The sequence below is a fragment of the Vipera ursinii genome, assembly GCF_947247035.1.
Source record: "Vipera ursinii genome assembly, chromosome: 3".
Lineage (NCBI taxonomy): Eukaryota > Metazoa > Chordata > Lepidosauria > Squamata > Viperidae > Vipera > Vipera ursinii.
The window spans coordinates 41,824,577-41,840,293 of NC_139516.1; the positions used below are offsets into that span (position 1 = coordinate 41,824,577).

Here is a 15,717-nt window from a genome sequence, read left to right on the forward strand (position 1 = left end):
TATATTTCCCAAATGTTTTCTGAAGATATCCAGGCAAAGACATTGTATATAAACTTGAGCTGCAGCTAAGTATCGTATAACTTTAAAGCAGCAATTTGTATTCTGTATTTTTAGAACAATTGTTGCTTTTGCATCTTTATCCTGGCTGTTACTTTAGGATTTATAGTTCCAAGGGTTAGGAATTGACTGTGCATAGAGGAGAAACTCATAAAAATGGCAATTTGTGCCTATGTGTATAAGCTACACATGCAAATCCCTTCGGGTTCAAAACCCTCTAATCATCTGGTCTGCCAAAGCTAAATTCTCTGCTGCAAGGAGCTAAAAACAATTTTGCAGAAGCTTTAGGGAATGCATTTTAAGATAAAATTTTGGAATGCTGAATAAAAGGACATTTAGAGTTAACAAGTGGTACTGATGAGCATAAATTTCCCCTCTATCTCCATGGCTGCCAGATTATAGAAGCCTTTAATATGGAGAACTTCCCAACCATTGTCAGCTTCTATGTGTATCAGCTGAAAAATAATCTGGACTGGAAAAGAAGAGATGTTAGTTTCAACCAAGCATTTAAATATTTCCTTTTGAACAGTGATTATACAGAGTCAAACAGTTGTTGCACTATGAATCAGATAATTGGACAATAATCTTTGTTAGCAATTAAACTAAGATGCTCTGAATAGGATCCAAACCAAGTACATTAATTTTAAATCTTGTTGAAATACTGGACTTGAGATAAGTCATAACTTGTTTTCAGTTATCTCAACTATTTACAACTGTAAACTGTCCTTTAATTGGAAATGCCTGCATTTAAATCTAACAAATTAATACATCTGTTTCCATACTACCGACACTATGTTGATTCATATTTTTCTGTTAACATGAAATTATTATAATTAATTGAAAATATATTCTTAAATAATAAAGTTGCATTAACCCATATACAGCCATTCCAGATCTTTTATATTCAACTCCTCATATTTATGAATTACCAATTTGATTGAGAAATTGTGACTCTGAGCATCTCTAGTGAAAGCTGAGGCCTTTCTGCATGCAGACTACTTAAAGATAAATGTTACATTTGCTAGATTGGAAAGCTAGTTAATATAAAACAGTTTTGTGAGGTGAGAGCAAGACTAGGCACAGGCACATTTGTCCTTTTCAGCAGCTTTGAGCAGGTGGCAAATGAAAAAAATAATGTTCTGCCTGCATTTATTTCTATCAGCAACCATTTGCTCCTATACAGCAGAATTTACTCTTTCCAAAAATAACTTGCATTCTCTCTTTTTTTCCTGCAAAACATTTTTTTTCCTGTACTGCCACTGGATGGACAAAAAATAACAGATTGAAGTCCCATAGAGAATAAAGTGTTTTGCTAGCAATTGAAGGTCAGGCAGAGCTAATGTGGAATGAGAACAAGTGTAACAATTTGTTGGGAATTCACACACTGCTGCAGAATGAAGAAATGCTGGACACAACCACTAAGTTTGAACAGTGAAGAATCTAGCCAGCATTGGGTACACGACAGTTCAACTGACTTGAATGTAGTTTAATATTTTATTAGATGCTTCGCAGTATACTTGAGAGACAGCAGTAAGAAACAATTTGTTTACTTTGTTACCCAAAAGGTTCAGTTTTGATTGCCAATGTCTGATTTTTAAAAAAAACAGTTTCTATCATCTCTTCAAAAAGTTGTTCTTTGCTGTTTGGATAGAAAAACATGCCCAAACCCTAACAAAATAACTATGAGTAGCCTAAGACTTGTATTGTACAGGTGGACAGGTGCCAATCTACCAGATGAATTATGTGAAAACTCTTCAAAGACTTATGATTCTTTTCCAGTATGGCATCTGACCATGCACACATTAAAAGCAATTCAATCTGTAGTCAATATTATAATAATAAGATTTTTCCCAAAGTTAATAGTCTTAATGAAGCAAACCACATAGGAGTCAAGTGATGAGGCAGATTTCTTCAACATATATGATGCTATTACAGATTTTTTAAGTCTCAGATTCATACAATGGATCAGCGCATTTCAATACAAAGGAAAGCCAAAACCAAATCCCTTTGTAGAAACATATGGTTTAGTCTGTACATGTAGGAGAAGAGCAGGCAGAGCTGGAGGGTGGAGTTAAATATATCATCATCTTAGAGTCATACATTTCCACAAATGGTCCAAGTCTAACCGATCCTGAATTCTGTTGACCCTTATCTGGTACCAATTTAAAGTTGGACTTTAGATGACTAGATTCTTGTGTATAGGCATGAATATTCAATTAAAGAGCTACCTGGGACCAGTTATGGGAGTACTTCATTAAACAGTCAACTCTGGGGTGATCTTCCCTTATAGACATCTCACAGGCATCACAGGGATGTTTTCATCATGCTGATTCTAGAGATACATCATGCCCTGTTCAATTTTTTTTGAAGACCTCTGTAAAAATGACATGTATGCTTATCAAACTGGAAAAGATCACCGAAGCATTTTGAAAGCTCTACTAAACTACAGATAAGAAATGTCCTGAGACAAAGAAGATTTGAAACAATAATCCCCAAAAGGAATTATTCTGTGACAAGCATCTCATTAAAGTCATTTTTTAAAAAAGAGATTTGCAGGCCTCTGCTGCCTCAGCTGAAAGAGAGAGAGAGAGAGAGAGAGAGAGAGAGAGAGAGAGAGAGACAGAGAGAGAGAGAGAGAGAGAGAGAGAGAGAGAGAGAGAGAGAGAGAGAGAGAGAGAGAGAGAGATCCATTGGAGACTAATAAGGCAAAACTCATTGCTCCTTATAAACTTTGATGGTCATGTCAAATTTCCCTCCCACCAAAAAAAAAAAATCTCATTCTAAACTTCCATAGGGATATTTTATAGGCAGATAAGTAAAACTTTGGAGCTAACAAGATAGTTAATAAGCAAACAGTAAGTATTTCATATCAACTGTCAAGCATTGATATAGTGGATGATTGCTCAAGTCCTAAGGCACAAAAGCATCGCCAAATTAGTGATCTTCGGATCATTGTGATATGAGATATTTATCACAATTCTGGAAGTGCTTGTGCAGTTTCAGGTACTTCAACTAGTTACTGAGTTTAATGAGGGGGAGGTGTTACTTTTTCACACAGGCATATTGAAGATTGGATTACTGCACTTTGTTTTTGAAATAACAAAAAGCATTGGTGTAATTTGCTTATTCAGTCTTCCTTTATATATTAATATTAGTAGCATGAAGCTCTGATAACTATCAGAAAATCAGAAAGAGGGAAAAGAGGGGGGTATATGAAATCAGTCAGTTTGTTTATTTAGCCCCAGACCCTATAATCTGACTTGCAGCTGCTGTCCAGAGTATAAAGCAGACATGTTTAACATCAGCTGCAACACAGTCTAATAGGAAATGCCAGCAATTGATTTTAGCACTTTTGCATTTTGTTACTGGCCTAGACTACCTCCTCTATAAGTCATGCCTAGAATGCTGCAAAAAGAGCAATCAAGGCATCAGAAGCCTCAGAAAATTGCATTTTCTCAATTACCTAGGTCTTCAGTGATGCAGAGTTTTAACTAGCAACAATAGAGAAATCAAAAGAAGAAAATATATTTTTGGGTCTTTGCTGTTGATTAGGGTAGATTAAAGTGTTTGTGTGTTTTTTGTTGGGTTTTTTTTTGGGGGGGGGCAGGTTTACACAGAAAATCAATGGTATTCTATTTAGTTTTTTATTCATATTTCAAGCGACCTTTACAACACTCTATTCGAAGGAGTTGGTATCTTTGATAATGTTGGGTTTTTTCCCCCAATTCTGGAAAATGGAAATAAAAATGTATTATATTGTCCATATTATGGTTCTTTTACTGCTGCTAGTTATTGTGAACTTTATATTACATAGAAATTTGGACTTTTTTCTTCTCTCTGTTCATAATATTGGTATTCATGGGCAAAAAAGACAACCAGTGGCATCTAGTGATAGAGTACCTTGTAACTGAAGAATGTTTTCCATTTTAAGAATAAAAGGAAGAGAGGGGAAAAGATTACCAGTGATAATATTTAGCTTGGAACACTACTGTAAATCCACGAGAAGAGTGTTTTAATGAATATACATTGAAGATGCTCATTATTGCATTAAAATGAAAAGAAATGGGGAACAAGAATACAATAAAACTTTCAAGGGGAAAATGGATTATCTCCGTCAAAAAGAAAGAATTCCCTCTTTGGCTAGGTCTCCAACCCAAATAAGCCAAATAACTCAATGAATTCAAATCCAATAGCACCATCATAATTCTGTACCTTGATTTTAACTGTGCTTAGGAAGAGGATATCCAGCTTGGCTGAAGTATAATGCTAAATATGATTAGTTCACCTTGGTTGCCAAATACCATTGTGGCTACAGTGCTACATTATTGGAATGTACAGTACTATATTACTCATTACTGCTACTATTACTACTATCATTCTTATTTAAATTTTTTGTGAAAAGAAAAAAAAGAAAAGCTGTAATTGTAGAAATAGGTTGCTATATTTTAATTTATAACGCATATTTATGTCACGCAGTCTTCCTCTTCGCTTCTGGGTGAATGTAATTAAAAATCCACAGTTCGTCTTTGATATCCACAAAGGAAGTATCACTGATGCCTGCCTCTCGGTTGTAGCTCAGACTTTTATGGATTCATGTTCCACCTCAGAGCATCGGCTGGGCAAGGATTCCCCCTCCAATAAGCTGCTGTATGCCAAGGATATACCCAGCTATAAAAGCTGGGTAGAAAGGTCAGTGTTCAAATTGCATGGCAAGACTTCCCCAAGCTTGCACATATTGAGTTCAGTATAATTTCACTCTGAATCTGGGTGGCATTCTGAGTGGCAGTTGTGTTTTCTTCCTTACTCATAAAGGTCAGTATTAAGGATCCATTTACAAATTCCAAAATACCTGCAACATGAATTCCAATAGTGTTTCCACTGATGCTCTTGTTTTTGTTCATGTCGATATGCACAACATAGGTAACAGATTTTATTAATTTACTTAGCTGCCTGCTGGTAGCTAATACATTAAAAACGCACATAAACAACTAGAACAACAACTTACAGGATGAGTCAAAAACCACACAGTCACCAAAGACAACTCCACCTAAAATCCTGCTGAGATGAAAAATCAGTTCCTAAGATCATGTGAAAGACCAGCAGGATTGTGATCATACAAACCTTGGAGTGGATGCTGTTCCATAGAACAGATGCCAGGATGCAGAAAGTATGTTTCCTGGATTGCATCAATGCTTGGAGACAGGCAGTTTACATGCACAACCTAGCCATGTGTCATAAAAAGCTTTATAGGTGATGATAGGAGCCAGTACAGCTTGGGAAGTAGGGATGCTTCACAGCATACTGAGGCATGCCCATAATTATGCCCATTCTCGACCAGCTGTTGTTTCTAAGTGATCTTTAAAGGTAATCCTGCATAGATTCCATTGCAATAGTCCAAACTAGAGCAGCCCAAAGTATGAGTGACCAGAAATAGGTCCCCCCCCAGTCTAGAAGTGATATAATTGGTGCACAAGATGGGCCTGTGCAATACCATCCTAGCCACAGGCTGCTACCAGTTCTCCAAACGGGCAGGAGACTAGGAGGATCTCCTAACACTGGCACCATCTAAACAATTTAGAACTAAAGATATGAAGGCCCTGCATGGTAGGGATGGTCCAGTCTTGCTAAGCATATAACTCCCCATCCAGACCCTTACAGCTTTCAGATACTGAGAAAGAACCTTGACAGCATCATTTGGTCAGCCCAGGATGCAGAAGCATAACTGAGTATTATTAGCATACTGATATTACCTGATTGCCCCATCATCATATCACCTAACCCAGTGGCATAATATAGATGTTACATAGAAGTGGAAAGAGGTCCCTGTTTGTGGAATTCCAGAAAGCAGGGGCTTAGAGCTAGATCTTTCCCAGCCAATAATGGAGTCAATCCCAGAGGAAAGAAGAAAACCACAATGAAGCTGTCTCCCATACCAAGGAATGTGTTCATCCAGAAAAATTATACCATTAGTGATAATACCAGAAGTTACCAGAAATCAAGGACAAGACTGGGTGAACCACTGCTATCCTGATCTAACCAGATGCCAATTCAGTACTGCAGACTAAACTCTGTCCACAGTCTGGAGTTTGATCCTGACTGGGCATGAACTGGACTCCTTCCGGGGTAGGTAAAATGAGAACCTAGACTGTTGGAAGCAATATGCTGATATTGTAAACCTCTCAGAGAATCTTGTAAAGCACTACGGAGCAGTATATAAGTGCTATTGCTATCAATAAGTACAGTCAAACTCAATCTCATTACTGTTTCCAGATCTGAACCCTAACTGGAAGGAATCCAGATAATATTTACTGAAAAATAGAATAACATGAATGTTATGGTAAAAACAATACCAAAGAGAAAAGTGTAAACAAAATATTGTTTTCATTGCCAACTCCAGCTGTCATCTTTTCTTTCCTTACATAAGTCTTTTTTTATACATTTAACTATATATAGTTTTTAGCTTTATTACTGGGCTTCCAATTACAGAAGTACTTAGTAAGTGGAATTGTTATTTATATTTGTGATATTCATGTATCACAAATAATTGTCACTATACAATATTGTAAATACAATGCAACAATGCATATGTACAAGCTATTGTACATTACTAATAAGTTCTGTTATTGTGGATTTATTATGGCATAAGCATAGTACGAAAACATGTTTTTCACTTTAAGGTTCATCACATATCCTACAAAATCAACTTGATGCTTTGTTCATTTTGACCTTTACACTGTTTTCCTGCAGAAATGACTCTTAGCTTCAACCCAATTCATTCTTGATTGCTGCTTCTTTTTTTTCTCAAATGTTTGTGCTTTAAGTAGTCAGTCCTGTTTTTGAAACACTTCCACACTTTGCAGGTATTATGCAGATATTGCAAAACTCCCAGCCATCAGTGACCAAGACATGAATGCCTACCTCGCAGAACAGTCACGTCTGCACTATGTTGATTTCAACATGCTGAGTGCACTCAATGAAATATACTCCTATGTCAGCAAATACAGTGAGGAGGTGAGAAACATCTTTCTTCAAAGAGCTGGGGGTGGGGGGGAGTTGAGAAACATATTTGTTGATTGAACCCTTCACTACATAATTGTCATAAACAATTGAACTCTAAGCAGCTGACAGTCTGCAATCCAGTAACAAGATTAAAACAATATAGTGACAATATAACAAAGCCCAAGGAACAGCACCTAACAACAACCAGACATTCTCACAGCAGGACAGAATAAACTCAAACCAAACTTAAAGGTTGTCTAGGTGCTCAACTAACTGGAGAAGTAATGCATCTATTTTTCTTAATTTATCACCAGCAATTGCTGGACGATTAAGCCACCATTGTTTGCACTATTGAGGCTTGGCAGAAAATTGCTTACCTGGCATTGTAGAACCACAAAAGAAGTATTCAGTACCACATGCAACACATAAGTCAATGTTCCCCTCTCCAATGCAAACTAACTTTGCACTAGTTTCTGCCTCCATGCTATTTCCATGCATGAATCAAACTGCCATCTGGGCCTAAGAATAGTGCAGCTCTGCCAATATAGCACACATTATCATAAGATACTTTTGCAAGTACCCTTCTTTTCAAATATATCTGGCTGAATCTTATAATGCCATTTGGGATGCAGACAGTTAAGAAAATAATTCCAATTTATTTTCAGAGTAATTTGTAACCATAAAATGACTGCATGATACAAAGATATGCTACATAATGCACAACACAAAGTATGCAACCAAATATAAAGGACCAATGTTCACCACAATTACTTTTTATTTATCACAGCCTGAGCATGTTAAGGAGCTTTAGTAAAAGTTAAATAAAAGTAATAACAGATGAGTCTGCCTGAGGAACAATTGTCTGAATTGTGAATTTACAATAAATGAAACTTTTGTTTTATTACGGACATCATTATTATTATGTGAATGCCTAGGCTGTTATCCTAAAAATAGATTTCAGAATATTCGTGATATTGCTTATAAAAACTAAGCAAACTTTTGCTTAATAAGCAAAAAATGACTTATATTTACCTATTTTTGCTTCATTTCCAATTATATTATTATCTTGACCATTGTCCAATTTTTTTTTCAAATAGAATGAAATTGCTAATGGCTAGGGATGGGAAAGAAATACTAAAATGCAAATCAAATCAATTAACTAATTTAATTCACATGCTCCAAACTAAGATGCAAGCCAAAATTCAATTTATTTCATTTTTTACCCTTCTCCAAATTTTGATACATTGCTCTCTGCTCAAAACTTGTATATAAAAAGGAGGGGGTAACATGAAATCATGTATATAAAAATCATATCTTAAGGAAATTTGCTTGCAAAATATCTGCTGTAATAATTTTCATCATGAAGTGATTAGGCAATGTTTAGATAAAGCAGAAAGTGGAGCTACTTTAGTTGTTGTTATTGAATATTTGTATGATACTCTGAATACCTGCAAAATTATCTGGTTGTTTGACCATATGCTATTTTCCCAGACACAACTAGCATGGCACAACCAAATCACACACACACACACACACACACACACACACACACATATATTACAAAATAATACTATCAGTACATATTCTTTTCTGATGGATGCATTACTTGATGTCTAAGTCCCCACCATCTGCTCAGCTCTTTAATTTGCAGTGCTAAGAAATGCCTATTTTGCAGTTACAGCTATTAAAGGCAAGGCTTTTGTCTTTTAAGTGCATGTATAAATACATGGTATAGTGCAGCAGCCATTTGCTAAATAATAGAGGAAATATAGCCTCCAGAATATAATTGTGCTTTTTGCTGGCAGTGTGAGCCAACACGGTAACTCAAAAATAAGGAGAAGTTTATGAACACAATGAAATCCTGTGCTTTTCTTTCATTTCTTACATTTTCTCTAGAAAGTAGAGCTAAGGACTGAGTGTTGTCTAACAGTTCTACAGTATATTTCAACTTCTTAAGTAAATGTTTAGAGCCCCTAGGTATTCTCATTCACAGATTTACCATAAGGCTACCATTTCAGAACCTAATTCCTATGTATTGTGTTCTTATCAATGTACAAAGAAATTGTCATGAATTTCTAAGAGCATTTATTTGTATGTATTGTTGCTTCCTTTTCCTTTTAATCTACTTAAACCCAATTCATTCTTGTTATTTCCTGTCCTTTCTTGTTTGCATTGATTTTGGTTCCAGATCATTGGGGCTCTGGAGCAGGATGAGCAGGCGCGCCGGCAGCGCTTGGCATACAAAGTAGAGCAACTTATTGGTGCCATGTCCATGGAGAGCTGAAGAAAGGAGCAGGAACTCCTAGGAAAAAACATAAGGAGTGATTGCAAAGACTTTGGGGAATTAAGGAAATTGGCAAGGTGGCCACAAAGAATATATCGGGAATACTGTGAGAACCTCCTACAAGAAGCAAAAGTTGCCCCAGATTCTTAGCTCAAAATTCACAAAATTCCAGTTAAAAGAATGAAGGAAAACAACAGGAATTGTGCATCTCAAGCATCAGTTGGATTTATCAAATAGTTCAACTATTCAAGCTGTAACCTTGAAGGTCTTTGGAAGCTTAGACTTCTCCATGACTGCTGCTTTGCATGAAAATTGTTTGGTGTATATTAAGAGATAACAGACACAATATTTAAAGTTTTTTTTAAGAAAAAGAAAAGAGAAGAAAAAAAGGTAACAAAAATACAGTGGCTATATCTTATTGAAGATTCCACCGTACATTGCCCCTCACATCATACGAGAACCTCATTGTTCATGGCTCAGATGGATGGTTTGCAAGTAGATTCTCTACTTTAGGAAATGTTTGAAAAAACTCCGTTATTCCTCTGCCTGGGAACTTAAAAAATATCTCCAGGAGCACAAATTTGCACCAAACCTTTTAAATAGTGCAGTTGGAAAGGAAAACCCAGCATTCAGTATCTTCAAGAGTATTTTAGCAGGAATCTATATGAGTGGAAAAGCCATCTGGTCATTTAATTCATCTGCGCTGAAATCAGCTTCAACTATGTATTTATAGAGTACTGATATTTTTTTAATACTCCTTATTTACCATTGAAGGGACACTATGATTTTATGAAAGTCCTTCATTCCTCTTCTACTTTGACACAAGACTTCCCTCATTGAAATGATTCCTTCCTGTTTTTATGTATCTGCAATTGTGTTCCTAAGGAATGTCTGGTCCTTTTGAAGCTAAGGAAGTTGTGATGGTTTAAAATGAAACTGTTGCATTATGCACTTTTATAGGTGCAATTCATATAAAAACTGATTGGCTTTCTTAGTTGCTTAGAGTGTTGATTGATCAGTTAGCTTTTGAGTTGTTTGTTTTTCCTAGTCACTACGTGATTTCTTGCTTTTAAAAAAAGTGTTTACAGCAAGCAGTACTTGAACAGTGTAGACCTAGTGAGTTGACATATTTATTGCTTTCCTGCTTTGAATTCACTTATGCAGTCAGAACAAATGCCATTTGCATTTTTCTCACATCATATGAAAGGTCATGCAGAAGTCAAGCATAAGACTTTAATGTCTCCTGGGAGAGGGAAATGGGGGCACCTTCTCTCTGGACAAAACGAAACGTCACATTCTACATGCTGGCTAATTACTGTAGTCTTGTCAGTGTCCACGTGTCTCAGTTCAGATTAGGTTTTTAAATTGACCCTAGAAGTCCATTTCTAAGTGATCAGTAGAAGGCTGATGATGTCTGTGAGTTGTCATTGCTTTTTACAAAAAAAAGTTTTAAAAAACCAAAGTCCTTTCAAGAGTGCTAATAGCAGGTGGGATGCTGTAAACATTTCTGTCTGTAATGAATATTGACGTTTGGGCAGGCTACATTTAAGAGGGGTGAGAAAAGGGCAAGGTGATTAGAACTAATGGAAGGCAGAATATTGGGCCCGTGAGTGCAGGCCCATGAGTGCAGTCAGACTTGAAGAGAACAAAATGGCTTTTCTCGGTGTGTCTGTGGACAGACACCTTTGATTGCATTATGATTCTACTAAATTTTGTCACATTTTCAGTATAAGAAAAAATGTGGTTACAGCTGTTTTGAATGGAATTAGAGGACATTATCACTTATCAGTATATGTCATTTTTAAAATCCTAAGGGTCTTCAGAAGTGAAAGTTTTCAGAAATAATAATTAGCTAGTTTTTTGTATGAAATTCAATGTAGGGAAATCTCCAGAGTCAGGGGAACTCAAGGTTTTCCTACTGTTCCATGTCTACAACACTTCATGTCTATCCAGGACCTTTGTCATGCTGGTCCGAAACAGGAGTTAGCCTGAAAAGGGCAGCTATCATTGTACTCTTCATTCATGATACCCTTGAAGGAGATTCCAGAACAATTAAGATGAGGAAGGCTGAACAGTTGACCCCATCCTATAAAATTGCTCCCTGGACATCTGTAGATGGGAAGTCTCTAATACTATTGCTCTATACCAGGGGTCGGCAACCTAAAAAAGAAAAAGAGCCACTGGGAACCGGTTCCATCACAAATTAAAAAAAGAGGGAGCCGCGTGCGTGTGTACATGCACGCGCATGCGCAAAAAGGTTTTTTGCGCATGCGCGGACGCACGCGGCTGCCATTTTTTAAAAAATGAGATGGAACCGGTTCCCGGTTGCCTGATGGCGACGGCCCGTCTGCAAAGCTGCCGCTTTCGGCAGCTTTGCAGACGGGCCGTGGCAGCTTCCGCAAAGAGCGGCGCCCCTGCCCATTCCGAGAGGTGCGCGCGCACCTCTCCGAACGACCGGAGTTGCGCGCGCACCTCCCCAAAGGTTTGGGGAGGTGCGCGCACACCTCCGGTCGTTCGGAGAGGTGCGCGCGCACCTCTCGGAATGGGCAGGGGCGCCGCTCTTTGCGGAAGCTGCTGCGGCCCGTCTGCTAAGCTGCCGCTTTCGGCAGCTTCACAGACGGGCCGCGGCGGGCTTCCTGAAAGAGCGGCACCGCTGCCCATTCGCGCGGAGGTACGCGCGCACCTCCGGTCGTTCGGAGAGGTGCGCGCGCACCTCTCGGAATGGGCAGGGGCGCCGCTCTTTGCGGAAGCTGCCGCGGCCCATCTGCTAAGCTGCCGCTTTCGGCAGCTTCACAGACGGGCCGCGGCGGGCTTCCTGAAAGAGTGGCACCGCTGCCCATTCGCGCGGAGGTACGCGCGCACCTCCGGTCGTTCGGAGAGGTGCGCGCGCACCTCTCGGAATGGGCAGGGGCGCCGCTCTTTGCGGAAGCTGCCGCGGCCCTTCTGCTAAGCTGCCGCTTTCGGCAGCTTCACAGACGGGCCGCGGCGGGCTTCCTGAAAGAGCGGCACCGCTGCCCATTCGCGCAGAGGTACGCGCGCACCTCTCCAAAGGTTTGGGGAGGTGCGCGCGCACCTCCGCCCATTCGGGGAGGTGCGCGTGCACCTCTCCAAACGGGCGGTGCCACTCTCCATTTGGAGAGGTGCGCGCGCACCACTGCCCGTTGGAAGAGGTGCGCGCGCACCGGGCGGCTGGGAGCCGCAAGAGACGGCTCAAAGAGCCGCATGCGGCTCCGGAGCCGCAGGTTGCCGACCTGTGCTCTATACACTGAGAGCAAGGTGATACATGTGGAAATCTATTTCAAAGACAAATAGCCTGAAAATAATTGAATACATTGCTTTACTAACATAGTTCAGCTTCTAATTAATTGTGTGGAATTCTTTTATAAGGGGCTTCATCTACTAGTGTGTTCTGCTTAGCCACCACATCCGAAAGGAGGAAATTGCTCCTGATAAAGTAAACCCATTTTTCCCAGTGATATGTAGATGTCTCTTTTAAAAAACACCACTAGATTCCCCTCCCTTACCAAGCAAAGGCTGTGAGTTTGATATCACATACTTTAACTGAATTGCATATTTTGTGAGAACCTCTCATTCTTCTAATCATTATCCTGAATGCTGCCAAAAAAGGGATAAATGAAAGGACCAACTTACTGTTATAATTATAATTCATTAAAATGGTGTCAAACCCCTTTTTTCCCGTTGATAATTTACTTTCATAAGTTTCCTTGGGTCCTATTAATAGTCTGAAATAAATACTAATGACTGGCCTTGTACAATAAGCCAAAGCCTTTGACATTCTCAGCAGTCAAGATTTGCAGCCAAAAAAATCTGATTTACACTGACTTGGCAAGAGCAGAGAGTAGGAGTTAAATGCAGGATATGTCTCAGAAGGAGAGCATATTTTCAGAAACATTACTTCCATGTCCTTTAGCAGGCAAGGGCATTTGATTGCAAAGGAAGAATTGTCTCTTTTAGTCCTAAATTTAATTGACAAAGGTAGTACATTTAGCAGCTTATTTTTATCAATGGATTTTCCACTTTCCCAATTACAGGCATTTCACAGTGAATTCTCTTTGGGCTTCTTTTATGCATTTGTATTAGTTTTTACTGCTGTGTTAGATGAGCTATACATCTGAGGTGTCAATATTCCAAACTAAGGCTGTATCTAGAAGGTAGTTTCTTACATCTTTAGCCAGAAGTGGAAAAATAGATAACTCACCAGGATTTATCATCTAAAAACAATGAGGTGTTACTACAGATACTCTGATTTAGACTATAATATCAATGCTGGACCTGCTGGTCCATATAAACTAATAATGAACAGGTTAGGGACTGGACAAATTCTCACAGAGTTGGCAGGAATCAAATGAGTTGATTCAAATATATTTGCCTAGGTCCTTTCACAGCAACTACTGCATTCTACAATCATAGTTTTCCTTTGCAGATGTGTAACATCTCTTCCTAAGATGAGATTTTCTAGGCAATCATACTTTATCTAATAGTTTTTGCATGCTAGTTTGATACAACCTATCCTAAAGCAAATTTGGAATTAAATGCATGGCTTTCATTTCATGGTCAATTTACATGGCTATAAATAGTATAAACTGCTGCTGCAGGACCTCAGTCTTCTCAGCCTGAAACATCACTATCCCCAATGCCTTTGGCCATGTTCAAGAGTCGGTAAAGACTGGCCAAATCCATAGGCATTTACCTAATATTGTGAGGTTAGTTTAAAGAGCATTTGGGGGGGGGACAATAAAGTTTGAGCCAGTGGTGGGATTCAGATATGTGAACAACCGGTTCTGTGTGTGGATGCCACTTCCGGAAGTCTATTCTGGTCCAGGGCAACAAAAAAATTAGCTACCAGTTCTGCCGAAGTGGTGTGCACCAGCTGAATCCCACCATTGGTTTGAGCATTTAGAACTATGATTGTTTTAGGTAATATTCCCTATCCTGCTATCTTACCCTGATGTGTCAGTTCTAGCTTAATACAGTTCAGATGTTTTTACATCAAAGCCAGAGATCACATTCCTGAAATTTTTGTGCCTAACACTTCTTTTTTGAATAATTCCATTTTAGTTTTCACTGATGAGTGCTATCTATACCCATCAAAGAGCTCAAAGCAAGGAGGCAGTGATGTGCTAATCAGATGCTTATTTCCTTTTGAAGATTTTTATTGTATAAAGCTCCATCATGTTAGCAGACCTGCCTGCCTCTCCTGAATTTTTGTCACAATACTAAAATTCTCTAGCCACTTCACCTGCCAGACCAATCAACAGGTCTTTTTAACCTTCATACATTCTTGTATAATAGATTCCATTTAAAAGGGAACAAAGCAGCTCAATGTGCTGTAGATCCACTCAGAATAAATGAACAATGGGAAGGTAAAATAAGCTGGAAATTAAACAGTTTCTCTCTTTCTTATAGATGATATCTTAAAAGTAGTTAGCAATCCTCTATCTTATTCAGAATGGTGGCAATCTTAGCCATATTTAGGAAAAATATAGTAAAGAAGTACTAGCAAGTGCTCTCTGTCACAATGAAATACATTTGATTTCCTATCAGAAAATCTAGGATGAATTCTAGATCTTTTTCATCAAAGTATCCTCTCCTTCCATGCTACTGGTATTGCTTACATCACAAATTTTAAAAAAATGTCACTATAACACCTTGTTTTTAGTTGTAGGGATTCCAAGTCATTTTTTTTAAAAAAATATTTTCAGCAGTAGCTATTTCTCTAAAGTACTTCTAAATACTGTGATTGAGTTAAAACTAAGCTCCTTTCCTGTGCTTATAATAGCTGGCATATCTCTATCTATTGAGACACATTCCCAGTGCTTGCAAAGGATTCAGTTGTATACTATATAGCCTCCCTATGGACAATTCTGCTGATTGTCTATGAAGATTCTCAGTCATCCAGGTCATGCACCCAAAACATCCCAAAGGTGCTTTTTCAAAAGGCAGCTGGATTTTTTCTTTGTTTGGAAAAACAAAGCCCAGTTGCCTTTTGAAAAAGCACCTTTGGGACAATTCTGCTGATGTTTTGCCCTCCAAACATACCATTCCAGGAAAGCAATTGCCTTCCTAAGTGCGGAATTTTCTGAATATATATATAGATAGATATACACAATAGATCTATACAACATTAAATTTATATGACAAAGAAATAGCATTAAAATGTACATATACTGTATGCAGACACAACCAGCTTCAAGCAAAAAAAAAAAGCCTACTTCAACTTCTGAAAGCGGGAATCTCAGTAGCATGGTGGTAATAACACTTGCCTGATATATATAATGTCACTAGTTCAAAACTTGGCAGATTTTTTAAATTATTGCTTTGATTTCCTTAATTATGAAAGGAGAGGTTCACAAGGG

The 15,717-nt window shown here is 38.4% G+C and overlaps 1 protein-coding gene across 1 annotated transcript in view; it reads left to right on the forward strand.

Moving 5' to 3' along the window:
* The window catches only part of PLXNA2 (plexin A2), a gene marked incomplete at both ends in the record, with an annotated part of 410,248 nt that extends 400,908 nt beyond the window's left edge, over positions 1 to 9,340 (forward strand). Inside the window, 3 exons of the mRNA XM_083358076.1 lie at positions 4,534 to 4,746; positions 6,918 to 7,068; positions 9,245 to 9,340. Of these exons, the coding sequence (XP_083214202.1) occupies positions 4,534 to 4,746; positions 6,918 to 7,068; positions 9,245 to 9,340 (460 nt within the window). The remainder of the gene's footprint in view (positions 1 to 4,533; positions 4,747 to 6,917; positions 7,069 to 9,244) is intronic.
* Positions 9,341 to 15,717: the final 6,377 nt, after the last annotated feature.